Here is a 16,920-nt window from a genome sequence, read left to right as displayed (position 1 = left end):
AACACAGTGTGAATCCGCCCCCTTGTCCTGTTCATTCATTGGTGAAACGTTTCGCAGAACAGTACACCCATGGTGACGTTATCGGACTTGGACCACAATGATAATCTAAAACAATATTATCCGACACTTCATCCGGATTCATTGCAGCTGCTGTTGTATATGTTTGCCGAGCACACATTACCTTTCAATGTCCTTGTTGCGCAGCATCCCGTGCAAGTCGCGTTCTGTTCCCTCATTCTTTTATTCATTTTGGAGATAGCATTTACAAACGCGAGTGGCGATACGTAAACGAAGCTCCGCCCTTCCCCCCATGTGCAGAGTACCTGATTGCAACTTTTGATTGTGACTACGTCTAAACTCTAAAGAATGAAACATTCCGACTATATAAAGAATACAGCTCAAATGGAAAAGTCCCTGGGAAAAAAGACTTGAGCGGTGAATAAGAACATTACACGACACCTTTCTGTCTTGCGAAAACCAAAGTTACTCTTTTGGTTACAGCATACAAAATGACATTTTTAAAATTAAAGATTTCAAATAAACTTCTTTAAAGTGTACGTGCACACAGCTTCTAAAATAACAACGAAAAAATATCTCTCGGCAATTTCCCATTTGTGTTTTTTTATTCATTTTACATATGTGAATTACATGTCCATGCACATGTGAAATGGAGTTTGTTTATTAATCCTGGATGTGAACATGATTCAGCCTTGAAAACTCGTGCAAAAAAAACAAAAAAACATCGATGGAATGAATGGAGTGTTTAAACAAGATTACCTTTTCTTCCGTATAATAGTGATGAATGAAATAAGAATGAAGAAATGCACGAAATATTTTATAATACCGTCATTCTGATGGGTTTTTTTATTTTCATTGTTTTTTTGGTTATCCACATAATATGGTTATCTGCAATGGTTATCCCTTTCATAATAAATTTTGGTATCCATCATGATACTATACACTTGCTTTGATTTTTTTTTTGTATTTTGGCCCCTCCCGTTGTCGAAGTAGCCCCATATAGTACTTTCCAATGATGACGAGCCTGCTTGTTTGTATTTCAAATAAACCGAATTGGTGTCATTAGCAAGTGTATGTGGCAATGTGTAAATCAACCTTTAGTTTCACCTTTTGATCCTCAGATTTCTGCATATTACATAACTTATTGAAATTGCTGGTGGCCATTTTGTAAAATGGCTGCCATGACCGTCAAATCTGCAATGTCCCAATATCCAGATTTTTTGGTAATGTATTAATTTACATGTGGGCCAAATGTGGTGTCAAAAGCACAACAGGTTTGCTATTCCGCCCCACTAAAAGAGAAACCGGTGTCCATGATAACAATTTCACCCCATTATAATCATTCTAGCTGGAGGTCCGTGGTAAAATACCACACTAGAAAAAGGGATGCTTTTTATTCTTGCCCTGATTGAAATGTATTCTTCTTGCCCTCAAGCACCTCGATCAACTGCCAATCAGATTCAAGCTGACCTTCAGACACAACATACGACACTTTCAACTCGCACCATCCGTTGCCAAATCAATAAAAGGGGGTTCTATGGTAGGAGACCCAGGAGGACCCCACTGCTGAGAAAGACATAAGAAAGCCCGAATGGAGTTTTCCAAAACACACCTGAACAAGCCAAAATCCTTCTGGGAGAATGTCCTGTGTACATGTGAGACCAAATTAAAGCCTTTTGGTAAAGCACATCATCTCTATGTTTACAGAGAACAGAATGAAGCTTTCAAAGAAAAGAACACCTTCCCTACAGTCAAACATGGAGGAGGTTCAGTGATGTTTTGGGGTTGTTGTGCTGCCTCTGGCACTGGGTGCCTTGAATGTGTGCATGGCATCATGAAATCAGGAGATTACAAAGGCATTTTGGAGCGCAATGTTGAACTCGGTGTCAGAAAGCTGGGTCTCTGTTGAAGGTCATGGGTCTTGCAGCAGGACAATGACCCCAAACACACGTCAAAAAGTACCCACGAATGATTCAAGACAAAATGCTAGATTGTTCTGAAGTGGCCAGCAATGAGTCCACATCGAAATCCCATTGAACACTTGTGGGGAGATCTGAAAACAGCAGTTGGGAGAAGGCGCCCTTCAAATCTGGGAGAACTGGAGCAGTTTGCACAGGAAGAGTGGGCCAAACTGTCAGTAGAGAGGTGTAGGAAGGAAGCTCATTCATGGCTAGAGGAAGCACTTGACTACAGTTATTTTGTCCAAAGGCCGTGCTACCAAATATTAAGCCGGGGGTGTCAATAATTTTGTCAATGCCATTTCTTTATATTTTCTGGTTTAAAAGGATATATTAAGTTCTGAATCAAAAACAAAGGTTCTGTAATATTAACAGTGAAATAAAGAATTGTGGAGATGAAATACTTATTTTTAGATTTTCACCTTATTTTTTTCGAGAAAATTGTGAGTTATTTGAAAAACGTGCAAGGGTGGCAATATTTTTGGCTATGACTGTATATATACACACTTTATACCCCTTTAAAATATATACATTTTAAACTCAAACGTGCTGGCTCAATGGCCTAATGGATAAAGCATCAGACTACCAAGCTGGGTATTGTGGGTTCAAATCCCGTCTGCATTGAATCATTTTTTCCCCTTACTTTTTCAAGTCTTTTATATCGTCTTGAATAAAGTATTGTACGATGAACAAATGCATTTTGTTCGTATTTAAAATGTATCTTGGGTAAAATGCCAGAGGCATAGAAAAGGCCCCTTTATAGAAGGGTATGTGCCGTGTGGAAAAGTAGAGAAAAGAAGGGACATTCAAAAGCTCGGAGAAAATGCAAATGATACAAAATAAGGAGCATTCAAAAAATCTCGTATGCATGCTGGACTACCCTTGTGTTCTGGGGAGGAACCAAGTAATGCTCAAGAAAAGTTCATATAAAGGGGCACCCTACATCTGGCAAATATAATACATTTACTTGTTCATGCAGCTGTATGAATCAAATTGACGTATGCACCCGAATGCCTAACCCTGCTTTTCGCTTCGCGAGCTAGAACCTCGTATCTTGTTGCAACTCATCTCGTGATGCAACAACGTGCCTGCAAATCACAAATCTGACTGTTGATAGTCGGGTCGTGAACTGAACCCCGATGTAGCAGCTGAAAGGTAAGCACAATTCCTCCACACGATGCTGCCGGGCAAAGCCACTGTGTGCCGATACCCTTAAATTCTAAATTCCTGCCTCAATCTCCAGGGTACACTGAATGAGCAGCAAAGCCTTTCCACTGTTATCAATGAAAACTCACAACCACGTGCTGCAATTGTACTACGGAGCGATACAATACACACCCCGGAGAAGGGTGAGGAGCACAGACGATCGGTGAGCAAGTTCACACCGAAGGCTCGGGTCTTTGTAGAGTAAGCGTCTCAGCAAAGTGAGGCAAGGCAGGCACATTGTATCCAGGACCTAATAAGGAGCAAACGAGAGAAAAAAAAAAAATTAATAACGTCGGACAATTAAATCATAACACACAAAGAACTTCATTCATTCTTGAGAACAAAAAAAATTGAACCTTTGCAAGCACTGCTACCAATGACGACATCATGGATTCCACGACATCATCATAAGGATGTCACATGGAGACAACATCATAATCTCACGAATTGTGTGTTTGTCCTGAACTTCCAGGACAAGTTGACAAATACTCAATGTTTGAGGCAACCAGTTGGGTTGCTTTTCATGAAGCAACTTCTCCAATTGGCTGATAGGTTCCTCTTCATGCATCGGTATTGTCATATCAATCACCTTGATGAGTAAATGAACATGAGGCAAAACACCCAACGAACTGCAGAATAGAAACAAACCTCGCCATCTTTTTTCACAACACCATGAAGTATGGTCAACACCTCCTCCACGGTGCCCAAATCTCGAAGAACAACGTGTAGGCGAGAGTCTGTGAACACGCCATGACAAGGGCGGCGGACACGTGGCCTTCAATACAAAGGTTCAGGATAAATGCACAAAACACCCAGGGATGGAAGGTCACGAACCACCAGGTGGATGTGGTGTGTGCACACCTGTGCCAGCACACAATCCCTTACAACTTTACAACCTTCCCTCAATGCACACGACTAATTACAATCATGTCTGCTTCAACAATTTTTTCTTTCCTGTGAAAGGCCCAATCAAACCTTCAGCACAAATTACTATCACCTCCTTCAGTAATTTTGATGACTGTGATAATGCAACATCAATATCTGATTGCACATCAACTATAAAGATGAACAAACAGATTAGATGAGGTGCGTTCATTCACCCATCATCATGATAGCGAGCTGCTCTGCGGCCGATTTTCGCATCGTCATATCCACAGCATTCGAAGCAAACACGGCGTGGACCTGCTTCACGGCATCATTCTAGGGTGAAACAGATCAGAGGAGGAACAATGTGGAACCAATCACAGCAGACTGTGCACAACGCACAGCAGGTACACACCATCCATGTAGCACCAAGGCAAATCAACTCGCCCCCTTTTAACATGACACCTTCATGACTACAGGGGTATTGAGTACAGAGAGGGTCACCACACCTTCATGACTCCAGAGTAGTGTACAGGGGTATCGAGAACAGAGAGGGTCACCACACCTTAATGACTCCAGAGCAGTGTACAGGGGCATCTGCAAGCACCGGCTGTCGTACGAGGAAGATATCTGAGGCTGCAGCAAGAACTACTTCGAGGTCGGATGGTCGTTTACCTGCAGCATCTGGTTCAGCAACGAGATGCCTGAACAGCTGATGACACCCAACAGCCCGGATCCTGAAGAGCAAGTGCAGAGAATTATACAAGGGGGCACACTCCGAGAATACACAATCAAACATCCGAGATACTCATCAATTTTGCAAAGCTGATAGGTATACCCAATAACCCTCGAAGCTGGAATCACTGCCAACGCTGCTTCTACGAAGTATTGACTCAGGGGGCTGAATACTTATGTAAATTAGATATTTCTGTATTTCATTTTCAACAAATTAGTAAAAATTTCGAAAAACACGTTTTCACTTTGTCATTATGGGGCACTTTGTGCAGATCGGTGACAAAATAATTTCAATTTAATCCATTTTAAGTTCAGGCTGAAACAAAAACGTGAAAAAGTCAAGGGGTATGAATACCTTTTGAAGGCCCTGTGTATGCGTACAAGTACCAAGAAGTAAAAGCTGACACTCTGTACTCTTGCCTCGTATTCATATTTTGATCTCAAATCTAAATTTCTTGAGCATACAGCAATAATAAATTTGAATTCGCTGTTCCAATACATATGGAGGGTACTGCATTGTTATGGGTTCGCTGGCTGGGGTCACGAGTGGCCTCTCGGATCCGCTTCCTGACCATTGACCCTGAAGCCAAAGAGCTGCAGATAACTCTGCGATGTGACGGGTTTTCTTGATTTTCTTGATTTCTGCATTATTTAGGCCAAACTCGCTGGGTACTGATATTTCAATCAGCCATGCTGTCTTTTCATTTTTGTTCCTCAGTACGATGTCCGGTCACAGTGCTTTGTTTTCTATGTTCACGCTGGATGGGATCATCAGGTCATACATGAGCATTATGTCCTTGTTTTCAATGATTGCTTTTGGTTCATGTTTCCATGACTTTTGTGGAACTGGGATATTGAAATTTCTGCAAATGTGCCAGTGAATTACTCGACATACCTTGTTGTGCCTTTGGGTGTATAGCTGTTCTGACATGAGTTTTTCTACATCCCAATAGGTGATGACCCGTGCTTTCTGTTTCTACATTGCAGAATCGACACTTGTCCGTCTGGCTCAGTCCCACCATCTTTTTTAATCCATTGGTGTAGTGTCCTTGTTATTAGGCATTAATAATAATTATAACCTCCTCTCTGACTAAGAGGAGGTCAGATCAACTGGGATAGATAACGAATCATTAATGATTCGTTATCTATCCCAGTTGATCTGACCTCCTCTTAGCCATTCCAGTAATCCTTTGTCTATCCCAATTCTGTCCAACTATTTTTTATATTTCCCTGCTCTTTTGTCTTTCTCCCAGTTGTCACTATATATCTGCTGGTATTTCATCTTATATTTTTCTTTTGTCTTTTTTGCAATCGTTGGGGCTGTATTTTGTGCTGTTTCGGTTTGGCACGTGACATCTTCTAATCACCCACCTGTTTTTGGAAGTTTTTTTTTTTTTCAAAGTGAGTGAGAGATACCTTTTCTGGTTTGTTGTGTTCATGTTTGTTTACAAATTGTATTCGGTAGTCTGTTGAGCTTTTCACGAATTCTGCTAATCCTACAGTTGTAGCTCTGTGCACCTGATTAAGTTCCATCAGGCCAACACCTCCCTTCTTTCCTCGGCAGGTACATTCTTGGGATGCACTGGTTTTTGTATAACATTTTGTGTATAACATTTTGTGGATAGTGAGGAGTTTCCTTGTTTTGATATCTAGTTTTGTGATATCCGCTTGTGGCCAGTTTACTATTCCGTAGCTATACTGGAACACTGGTGCTGCCAGTTGGTTTATGGCTTTGATTTTGTTTCTTGGGGTGAGGTATATTTTCAGGATCAGCCTCATTCTCCACAAATATTCCTTGTTAATTGTTTTGTGCATTTTTTGATGCTTCGTTTGCAAGATGCTTCGTTGTCTAGCTTCTGTATTCTTGTATCGAGGTCGATTTTTATGTTGTCTGTTTTTGTTGATCGACCTTGCACAAATGTGCACTTGGCAAACTTATCTATGCCAAATTCCATTTGGATGTCGTCGGTGAACCGTTTCACTAATTTTCATTGTTCTGCCAATTTTTCATCATTCGGTGCAAAGCGTTTTAAATCATCCATATGCAGTAGATGTGTCACCTTTCTTGTTTCTTTTTATTGGATGTACAGGTGTATCCGTGTCCTTGCTCATTAATGAGGTTACTTAGTAGGTGCAGGCAAAACAGGAGAGGGGAAAGGCCGTCTCCGAGGAAGATCCTGCATCATATCTTTACTCCTGGTATTTCAATATTTCCTTCTGAGTGCTGCAGGAAGTGTGTGGTATTCTATGTGGTATTTCCATGGCTTTCTCAATCACCTTGATTATTTGGGGATTTATCTTGTACATTTGCATGCACCTTATCATCCATGAATGTGGGACACTGTCAAAAGCTTTTTTGCAAAATCAAAAAAAAAAAAGAAAAAAAAAAGAGCAAAATCCATGCTGTGGACAATTTGGTTCTTCTCGTATTGCAATTTTTGAGTATGGCCTTGTTTACTTTGTTTTTAGGTGGTCTATTGTTCCGCAACATCCTTTCTGTTCTGCCTCAAGGCCTCCTTGTTGTTAGGTGGTGGTACATTGTTTCCGTGATGATTCCTGTTTAAAGTTGGTGTGTTTTTTTAATTTTTTGTATACAGAATCGAAGCTCGTGTAAGAGCCAGCACATTAACCATGAAAATATGCACAGACACAAAAATATACAATGAAGGGAGCCGGGGACAAGAGGGGAGAGAGAGGCAAGCACACAAGCACAACAGTGGAGAACAGAGATGTCGGTAGATCTGTGGAAGGGGGAGGGCTGGGGAGGAGGGAAGGGGGGGTATAAAGCAAATGAACACTTCTCGGAATTTCAGGAAAGAAGTTGGAGATTGAAAGAGGTGGATTTGGGTGTTTTAACAGGGGTAGAAAAGATCAAGGTTTTGGATGGGGGAAGATAAGAGATGGTGGTTAACAGCTGTTTTAAAGACCTGGAGGGTGTTGTTAGGAGACAGGTTATTGGCGGGTATTTGTGGGGTATTTGGGTCTCTTCAGATTTTGGGGTGAGGAAGGTGTTACCTTCTGTGAGACATTCATCCATTTCCTGATCCCCTTGGATAAGTTCATTGAATGCTCGAGTGCAGTGAACGTGGAGAGCATCAAATTGCTTTAACCAGAAGTTTGGGATCCCATCTCGGCCGGGGCTTTTGAAGTTTGCCATCTTTGCAAGTTGTTGTCTTATCTTTTCTGCATCAATTATTACTGGGGGCATTTCCTCAAGATGTTGCTTTTTCTTTTTCTTTTGTTGTTGTGTTCTTTCCCATCTAAATAAATTCCTTTCTAGAATCGTTCCAGTTCGTCTTTTTCAGGAGGGGATGACACATTTTGCTTCCGTTTCCCGAGTTCACGGTAAAATCTTTTTAGGTCGTTTTCAAACATCTGGCCTTGTTTTCTCCTCATGTCATTCTCGTCGCAGTTTTTTTATTGTCCTTGCTGTCATTTTGATTTTCAGTTTATTTTCAGAAACTATTACCTCCAGGTCTTTTTCTTCAATTATATATTTGTTTTTTATTTTCTGGATTCTCTTCTTAATTTTTGGGCTTTGATTTCCTCTTTGGAATTGCTGCATTTGTCGTGCCTCCTTTCTGAGCATCTCCCTCCATCTCTCGAGTCATTTCTTCCATGGTGGTGCTTGGTTTTTATTTGTGGAACCTGTTCTGTTATTGCGGTGTTTCCTTGTCACTTTTTTCCTGAATGAATAGTGCTGCTGCAAAATTAATTATGTTTATTTCTATCAGTGTGGTTGATTTTGGTATTATTTAAAAAAAGATTTGTTTGTTCTGCTGATTAGTGCTTTTGTGCGTTTATTATTATGTAGTCAAATTAGTTGTCTGTCATCAGTTGGTGTCAATTGCACCTCCTCTATCGTATTGCCAGATCCTCTTCCAGATCACATTGTTCATCATCTTCCTCCTCCTCCTCCTCTCTTCTGTCCCTCTGTACCTCTTAGTCCTGCCCATTATCATTTGTATCTGTTTGTGTTGGAGCCATGAATCGGTCTCCTGCACCACCCGTCACCCTCGCTTCAGATGTAGAGCATCTTCTGCGTAGGACGTCCATCCTCCCCTCAGCATTCCAGCTGTCATTATATTTTTCTTTGCTGTTTTGCTTCGATCTTTCCTTTGAGACAGGCAGCACCACTGTAGCTTTGCGCTTTGATGCAGGACTCTGCCTCTTTTTGAGGAAGGTGCAGCCGTCTATCTTAGTAGTACGCACCCCAGCTGCATGGTATGTCCACGCATACTTCACAGAGCTTTCTCTGTTGGAGGCCTGTGACCCTTTGTTCAAAGTTGTTTTTTATACTCTCCAACAAAGTCGCCTCATCGAGCGTCACAAACGGGGCTTCCGCTGCACTACTCAAAGCCTCCAGGTAGCTCCTTCGGTTGTTCGCACCATGCCGTATGTTCGCCATGATGTTCCCACTCGCGCTCGTTTTCTTCCTACTCCTGGTGCCACGACATGGACTGTTTAGCGTCCGGACTGATATATTATCCTCGCCGCTTCGCTTGGGGCCGCATAGCCGATTGTTACGAGCAATTTCCCCCCCCCCCCCCCCCCTCCTCACCCCCACATCCAAATTTCCAATTTCTCCTTTCTGAGAGTTTCCTTCTGGACCCATCTTGTCCACCCTGTGCATCCTTCCTAGCAACTCATTCCTCCCGACAACCTTTATTTGTCCAAGTCTCCCTATGTATTGTCCTTCAACCCCGGTGTTGGTGCCACACCTGTGCCCAATCATTGCTGTTCCTTTTGTTTTGCTCTGTTGCATCCTGATCTATTCAGTTTTCTACCTTTTCCACGAGCCTTCCTTCACTTCCCATACAAAAATTTTAAAAAGTCTGTCGAGGGTTCTGATCTGAAGCCCGGACTCATGATATGGGAAATTAACGTTCACAAACCAGACGTGATCTGCTTAACAGAAACTTTCCTCCTTCATGATGTCTCTGATTCCTTGGTATCTCTCCCAGGTTACTCCCTCCTCCGGTATGATAGACCTGAGCCTCGTCCTGGAGGGGGGGGGGGGGGGGTTGCTATATTTATAAAAAACTCTCTTCCTCACTTGCCCTGCACTGCCCTCTCTCCACCTCACCCCCAGGAATACCTTTGGCTACGGCTTCCCCTTCGCTCCCATCTTTTGTTCATATCTGTGTTGTAAAGTCCACCAAACAGTGATGACTCCATCGACATCTCGCTGTCTGATAATATGGACAAACTTCTATCTGCCCATCCCAACTCTCTCTTCCTCATATGTGGTGATTTCAATTGTCACCATGCCAGTTGGCTGGGTGTGGGTACCTCTCTCACCAGCCATGGCTCTTCAGCAAAGGACTTCTGTGACTCACTGGGACTGACACAATCTGTCAATTTCCCGACCCGGATCTCAGTCAATGGAGCATCTTCTCTTCTAGACTTGGTTATGACCAACTTCCCTGAAAATGTCTGCTGCTCTTCTTCTGCTCCAATCGGCTCATCTGATCATGTGCTTGTTAAAGTGGACATCTCTCTGACCATTCTCAGAGAGCCTCCTCAGCGTCGACGAGCCTGGCATTTCACTCAGGCCAACTGGCACGGTCTTCAAGCAGCCATCAATCATCTGGACTGGTCTCCCATCTCTACTGCCTCTGACATCAACTAATCCTGGGAATTCTTCCAAAGTAAATTGCTCTCTCTCATGCACAGATTTATCCCATCTTGTCTTCAGTTGTCATACCCTTCCCCCCATCCATGGTACACGGAATCTTGTGGTGAGGCTATTGCCCAGAAACAACTTGCTTTCGTCTCCTGGAAAGCTAATCCAATGGAAGGAAATCTCATTTCCTTTCACAAAGCCCGAAACAAGTGTGTGTCCACCCTCAGGAGAGCCAGGAAACAATATCTCTCCGTTCTCAGGACCGAACTCTCTTATCTGTCTCCCTCTTCCAAATCCTGGTGGCGTCTCGTCAAATCTGTTTCTGGTGTTTGTTCCCCCTCCATCCCCTCCCTCACCTCAAATGGCTACACGGCTGACCCCGCACGTGAAAAAGCTGAATGCCTCAACTCTGTGTTTGCCTCTAAATCTTGTGTCCCAAACCCATCCCTCTCTGTACCCACCGTACCCAGTCGTACCCAGCTGCTCCTGGACTCTGTGTTCTTTCTTCCTGACAAGGTGGAAAAGTTTCTGTCAACCCTCGACTCTGATTCTGCAACTGGACCTGACGGCATCAGCCCACGGGTCCTAAAATCCTGTTCTTCCGCTCTTTCACTCCCTCTCTCTGTTCTCTTCACCCTCTCTTTTGCTCAAGGTCATCTGCCATCTGCTTGGAAATCAGCCAACATCACCGCTTTGCACAAAAAAGGTGCAAAAACAGATCCTAGCAACTACAGACCAATCAGCCTTCTCCCAGTTATCAGCAAAGTCATGCAATCCATCATTCCTTCAGATATGAAATCTTTCCTCTTCTCCAATGGCTTGATCTCTGATCATCAATTTGGTTTCCGACCTCGTCACTCTACTCTGGACATGCTGCTTCTGCTTTCTCAACAATGGATGGAGGTCCTCAATGCCAAACAGGAAATTCGAGCTGTCTCCCTTGACATATCACGTGCGTTCGATACGGTCTGACACCCACTCTGCTCACCAAACTCTCCTCTTTTGGAATCCATGGAAATCTCCATGCATGGCTGGCGGACTTCCTCTCTTGTCATAGTCAACGTGTGGCCCTGAATGGGTTTCTCTCATCTCCTCTTCCTGTTCAGGCTGGAGTTCCCCAAGGCAGTGTTCTGGGCCCTGTGCTTTTTCTGGTCTTCATCAATGATCTCTCTGACTCTCTTGAAAATCCTCTCTATCTCTTTGCTGACGACTCTACTCTCTGTCGCTCCATTCCTCATCCCTCAGATCGGCAGTCTGCAGCCTCCCCACTCTCTGCAGACCTGGACAAAATCACAGACTGGGCAAACAAGTGGAACATGTCTTTCAATCCTGACAAATCTCACACTCTTACGATGTCTCTCCGAAAAGACCGGCTGGACAACCCTCCCATCCACTTTCTGAATAATCCTCTCCAATAAGTTCTGTCACTCAAGCTTTTGGGTCTCACTATCTGCCATGATCTTTCCTGGGAAAACCACATTTCAAATCTGGCCTCCAAAGCCAGTCGCCGACGGGTCATTCTCCGTCGTGCGAAGTCCTTCCTTGGCAAACCTGAGCTCCTCACCACATACAAGGCTTTCATCCGCAGCTCAATGGAATACTGCTCTCCCCTCTGGACTGGTGCTCCTGCCTCGCACCTAGCTCGTCTTCACGCTGTTGAAACCAAAGCGTTCAGAATCATTGGACTCTCCCGCGATGAAGCTAACTCCAAGGGCCTTTCACTCACTCACCGCAGGCAGGTTGGTGGTCTTTCCGTCTTCTACCGACTCCTCTCTGGCCTTGCCCCCCCAGCTCTCTCTGGGCTCTGTCCCCCAAATATTCCTACAGGTCGCACAAGATCTGCCTGCAACCCTCTTATGGTTAAACTGCCAAAATCAAGACTCTCTGCTCACCTTCACTCCTTCATTCCTCTTTTCTCCCGCCTCTGGCACAAACTCCCTCACTCTCTTCAATCCCACTCCACCCTCCAGGTCTTTAAAACAGCTGTTCACCACCATCTCTTATCTTCCCCCATCCAAAACCTTGATCTTTTCTACCCCCGCTAATTTCACCCCATATACACTTTTTTGAAATACCAATTTCTGTCCGGGAAGTCCTTGGTGTCCTTGTGTTTTATACTTCTCCCAATCCCCCCCCCCCCACCCCCCTTCCCACGCCTCCTCCCCCCAAGCCCTCTCCCTCCCACACATCTCCCTGCTCTCAAATGTTGTGTTTGTGTGCATCCCCTTCTCTCCCCATCTTGTCTTCCACTCCCTCTTTTTATATATTTTGTTTGTCTGGATGATTTGTTTGTGAAGTAGATGTTAGCTCTTTCACGAGCCTCGATTCAGTATACAAAAAAAATTAAAAAAATAAAAAGTATTCATACGTGCTTGTACAATATCCTTACAATGCAGGTCAAAGTACATTGATGTCTACTCATGTCTTCGTCATACATGCGAGTCATGTTCAAATGCTTCGAAAAACCTCAGATCCAGATAAAAATATTTAAATTTTGAAACGTGGAGGTAATCAGCTTATTTTGCAGTTCATTTGTAATGGGCTGAGTTTGGAATGTGAAATAAGGCTACGGTGTGCTCAAGATGTAACAGAGGCCTCTGTGAGACATGGCTGTACTTACGTCGACTTCCCTGTGAGCAGCAGCCTCATGGATGCCCGAAGGTGTTCTGTTGGTGGCAGGACATGACCATCCCCTTGAGACTCTTCCGAGAGTTCAAACGCACTCAGGTCGAGAATGCAGTTTCCCAGCTCACCGTCCTCACACGAGTAACTCTAACCGGTCAATAAGATCGCAAGACTCCATGAGACGATTCCCAAAATGCCAATAACAAATAAATATTACATCGAGTGTTAAACACTTTACGTACCCAAAGCAACAAGTGCTTCTGATGGCAATCATGCACAAGAAATCTACTCAAACCAGTGTACGTCATTTTACATGCCACACTCATTCGTGTACACAGTAAGGTGTGTTCTATGATGAATAAATAAATACTGACATGTTTCAATCTTTGGAGTTCATCTGGTTGGAGCCAATTTGTGTGAATGTGATGGAGTCTCATGTTTAAACAATTGATGATTTGTGGTCTGCACCATGATGGAGGTTGGCAGAGACTGTCTAGGTCTAGGGTCTAGGTTCGTAGAAGAGCTGGGACACAAAACAGATCAGGACACAACATAGAAAAGGGAACAGCAGGGGAAAGGGAGAAAGTCGACAGACGGACAACCAACGGATGCAGGTAACGATGAGTGGTCGGGAAGGAAGCAAGGAATGGACAAGATAGATACGTAAGCAAAGTTTTGGGTGGGGTGTGGGTGGTTTAACGGGTGCATAAAAGATGGCGGTTACAGATGGGGGATGGCGTGAGATGGTGGTGAACAGGTGTCTTGAAGACCTGGAGGGAAGAATGAAATTGAACAGAGTGTGGAAGGCGGTTCCACGGGTTGGGAAAAAGAGGAATAAATGAGTGGAGGTGAGCAGTGGTTCTAGATTTAGGTAGCTTCACTGGGAGGGAGTTGCCGTTGGATCGCGTGCGTCCTTCAGATACCTGAGGGGGACAGAGCACAGAGAGGACAGAGGGTGCAAGACCAGAAATGAGGTGGAAGAAGACCGACTACCAACCTGTTGGTGAGAGCGGAGTCATCGGCCCACAGACCCAGCTTCATAGCGAGAGATTCCAAAGATCTTGAAGGCCTTCTGCTTTCTTCCCCTTCCAGTTCCACAGGTGAGGTTGTGTCGTCTCAGCTCATCCACATCCATCAAAGTTGAGTTTTATTTTTTTCAAAGTTAAGTTTTTATTTTGCTATGTACATGACATGTTTACTGTGTGTTTCTGGTTCGATCTTGCTTTGCAGTTCGTGTGGATTTGTGTATTTGTCGGTCAGTTTGTTCATACGTGTTTGGGGCCTGGTTAGCCTCAGGGCCTGCCCAGTCTCCTGTTCGGTCTTTTGTTTATTCATGTTCGTTCTTTTTCTGGATTACCTTTTTTCGCTTCCTGATCCCCCCCCTAACCTCTTACCCTTTGTTGAATGTCTTAAATACAAAAAATATACATATCGATATAAAAGTAGTGATAATAATAATTTCCTTCTCTCCTCATGACACCCACTCCCTTGCCCGCAACCACGTGTTGTCTCGCCCTCCATTTTCTTTCCATCATATCTCCTTTCTCTCCAGCTGATTTTTTTTTCACCTTTACAATTTGTGAATAATTCACCATACTCCTTCAACCTTTCTCCTTCTTTCTCAGATCCACTTTCACCTAACATTCAAAAAAATATATGTATATTAACTAAGAAAATAAAAAGCAGGCCCACCCTTCCAAAGTAACAATTTGCTTATACACCTCCCTGTTATTTCACTCTCTGTTCAGCTGGCTTGTTCATATCCTATTCTTATTTTCTTCCTTCTGATCCTGTTCTGCAATTCATCATCCCCCTCAGCCTCCCTGTCCTCATTTCAGGGAATTTCCCAGACTGTTCACGGTTTTCTTTGAAAATGTTTAAACTTCCCCCTGCAGTGCTGAATTCATTTGTATATTATAAATCGCTATTCTTCTTCCTCCTCAAAAGGCTGTCTTCAATTTGCTCATTAAATCTTTCCATTTCGAAAAAAAATTCAATCTCTTACAGTTCTTCCTTTCTTCATTCTCTAAACACACCTTCATTCCACCCTTCCTTCCTTAAAAGTTTTCAACCGGATCTCTAACTTGAAAATCTCAAGAGACCCGCTTTGTAATAAATGTTTCTTTTTCATTTATCGTCCAATACTTTCAAAACTCCAAACTCACCTCCTCACCCCTCCCCTTCAAATCGACCAACACACACCTCCCCCACTAATCTCCCCCCCTACCCCACTAATCTCACCCCCCCTCCCCCACTAATCTCCCCCCTCCCCTTCTAAACCCCTCCATTACCATTACCCTTGTAATCTCACCCCTCCCCTCCTAAACTCCAAACTTACCCCTCCCCTTCAAATCTCCCCCCTCCCCCTCCCCCTCAAATCTTCCTCCTCACCCTCTCCTCCAAAAACTCCCCCCTCACCCTCCTTCTAATCTCCCCACCTACACTCCCCCCTCACCAAATGTCCCCCCTCACCCCTTCCCTTCCAATCTCTATCCTCACCCTACCCTCTTAATATCCCCCCTCACCACTCCCCTCCAAAACTCCCTCCTCACCCCTCCACTATTAAATCTCCCCTCCTAATCTCTCCACTACCCCCTCCCCTTCAAAACTCTCCCCTCACCCATCCCCTTCCCTTAAAAACTGCCATCTCACCCCTCTTCCTCCTCAAAGTTCCCTCTTAACTCCTCCTCAAAGCTGCATCCTCCCCATTTCCTCTCCCTTCCAACTTATACCTCCACCTCCTCCAACCTTCTACTTTACTCTGCCACCCCTCAATCAACTCCTCACTGTGCCTCATCCAATCACCTTTAAACCTTGTGTCCTAATCCTTCCCCTTTTCCTAGCTCTCCTGCAATCTCCAACACACTGTCATCAGCTAACCCCACCTCCCCATCTCCTCCCTCATCTTTCCCTACCACTCCCCTCCATCGTCCTGTATCTGATGCTCCCCTCCCTCTTCCTTAACGGTATGGACCTCAAACATCCGGGGCCTTCGCTCAAACCTGACCGATCTCTCCATACAGGTTGCTTCTCATAAACCACCCTTGATCTGCTCATCAGAAACCTTCCTCCTTCAAGATGTCTCTGATTCCTTAGTATCTCTACCTTGTTACTCCATCCTCCGGTATGATAGACCTGAGCCTCGTCCTGTTGGTGGGGTTGCCATCTTTATCGAAAATCTCTTCCTCGCTCTCCTTGCACTGCCCTCACTCCACCGCACTCCCAGGAGTACCTCTGGCTATGGCTTCTGGCTATGACTACCCCTCCACTTTATTCAGATGTGAGTTGTACCATCCACCAAACAGTGATGACTCCAGTTACACCTTGCTGTCTGACAACATGGAACAACTTCTCTCCACTCATCCCAACTCTCTCTTCCTCATTTGTGGTGATTACAACTGTCATCATGCCAGCTGGCTAGGTGTTGGCACCTCTCGCACATGCCATGGCACCTCAGGAAAGGACTTCTGCGACTCATTGGGACTAACACAATCTGTCACTTTCCCGACACGGATCTATCCCTCTGTGTCCTTCTCTCCCGACAAGGTGGAGAAGTTTCTGTCAACCCTTGACACTGATTCTGCAACTGCACCAGACAGTTTCAGCCTTGATCACATTGGGGGCCCCGGTCCTAAAATCTCGCTCTGCCGCTTTCACACCCTCTCTCTGTTCTCTTCACTCTCTCTTATGCTCAAGCTCATCTGCCATCTGATTGGAAATCAGCCAACATCACCGCTTCACACAAAAAAGGTGCAAAAACAGATCCTTGCAACTACAGACCAATCAGCCTGCTCTCAATCATCAGCATGGTCATGGAATCCATCATTGCTTCCAATATTAAATCCTTCCTCTTCTCCAATGGCTTGATCTCGGATCATCAATTTGGAT

At 44.2% G+C, this 16,920-nt stretch overlaps 1 protein-coding gene across 1 annotated transcript in view; it reads right to left on the bottom strand.

Moving 5' to 3' along the window:
- Positions 1-16,920, bottom strand: part of RTTN (rotatin) — a 362,213-nt gene that overhangs the window by 207,525 nt on the left and 137,768 nt on the right. The window contains exons 18-22 of the mRNA XM_078776353.1: positions 13,028-13,179; positions 4,612-4,783; positions 4,283-4,382; positions 3,831-3,919; positions 3,315-3,432 (exon numbers count right to left, since the gene is read on the bottom strand). Coding sequence (XP_078632479.1) covers positions 3,315-3,432; positions 3,831-3,919; positions 4,283-4,382; positions 4,612-4,783; positions 13,028-13,179 — 631 coding nt within the window. The remainder of the gene's footprint in view (positions 1-3,314; positions 3,433-3,830; positions 3,920-4,282; positions 4,383-4,611; positions 4,784-13,027; positions 13,180-16,920) is intronic.

Source organism: Myxine glutinosa, chromosome 1 (assembly GCF_964187855.1).
Source record: "Myxine glutinosa chromosome 1, kmMyxGlut1.1, whole genome shotgun sequence".
NCBI classification, from domain to species: domain Eukaryota; kingdom Metazoa; phylum Chordata; class Myxini; order Myxiniformes; family Myxinidae; genus Myxine; species Myxine glutinosa.
Note: the sequence above shows the minus strand (reverse complement) of the source record. Positions and strands in the feature narration are given on the sequence as shown.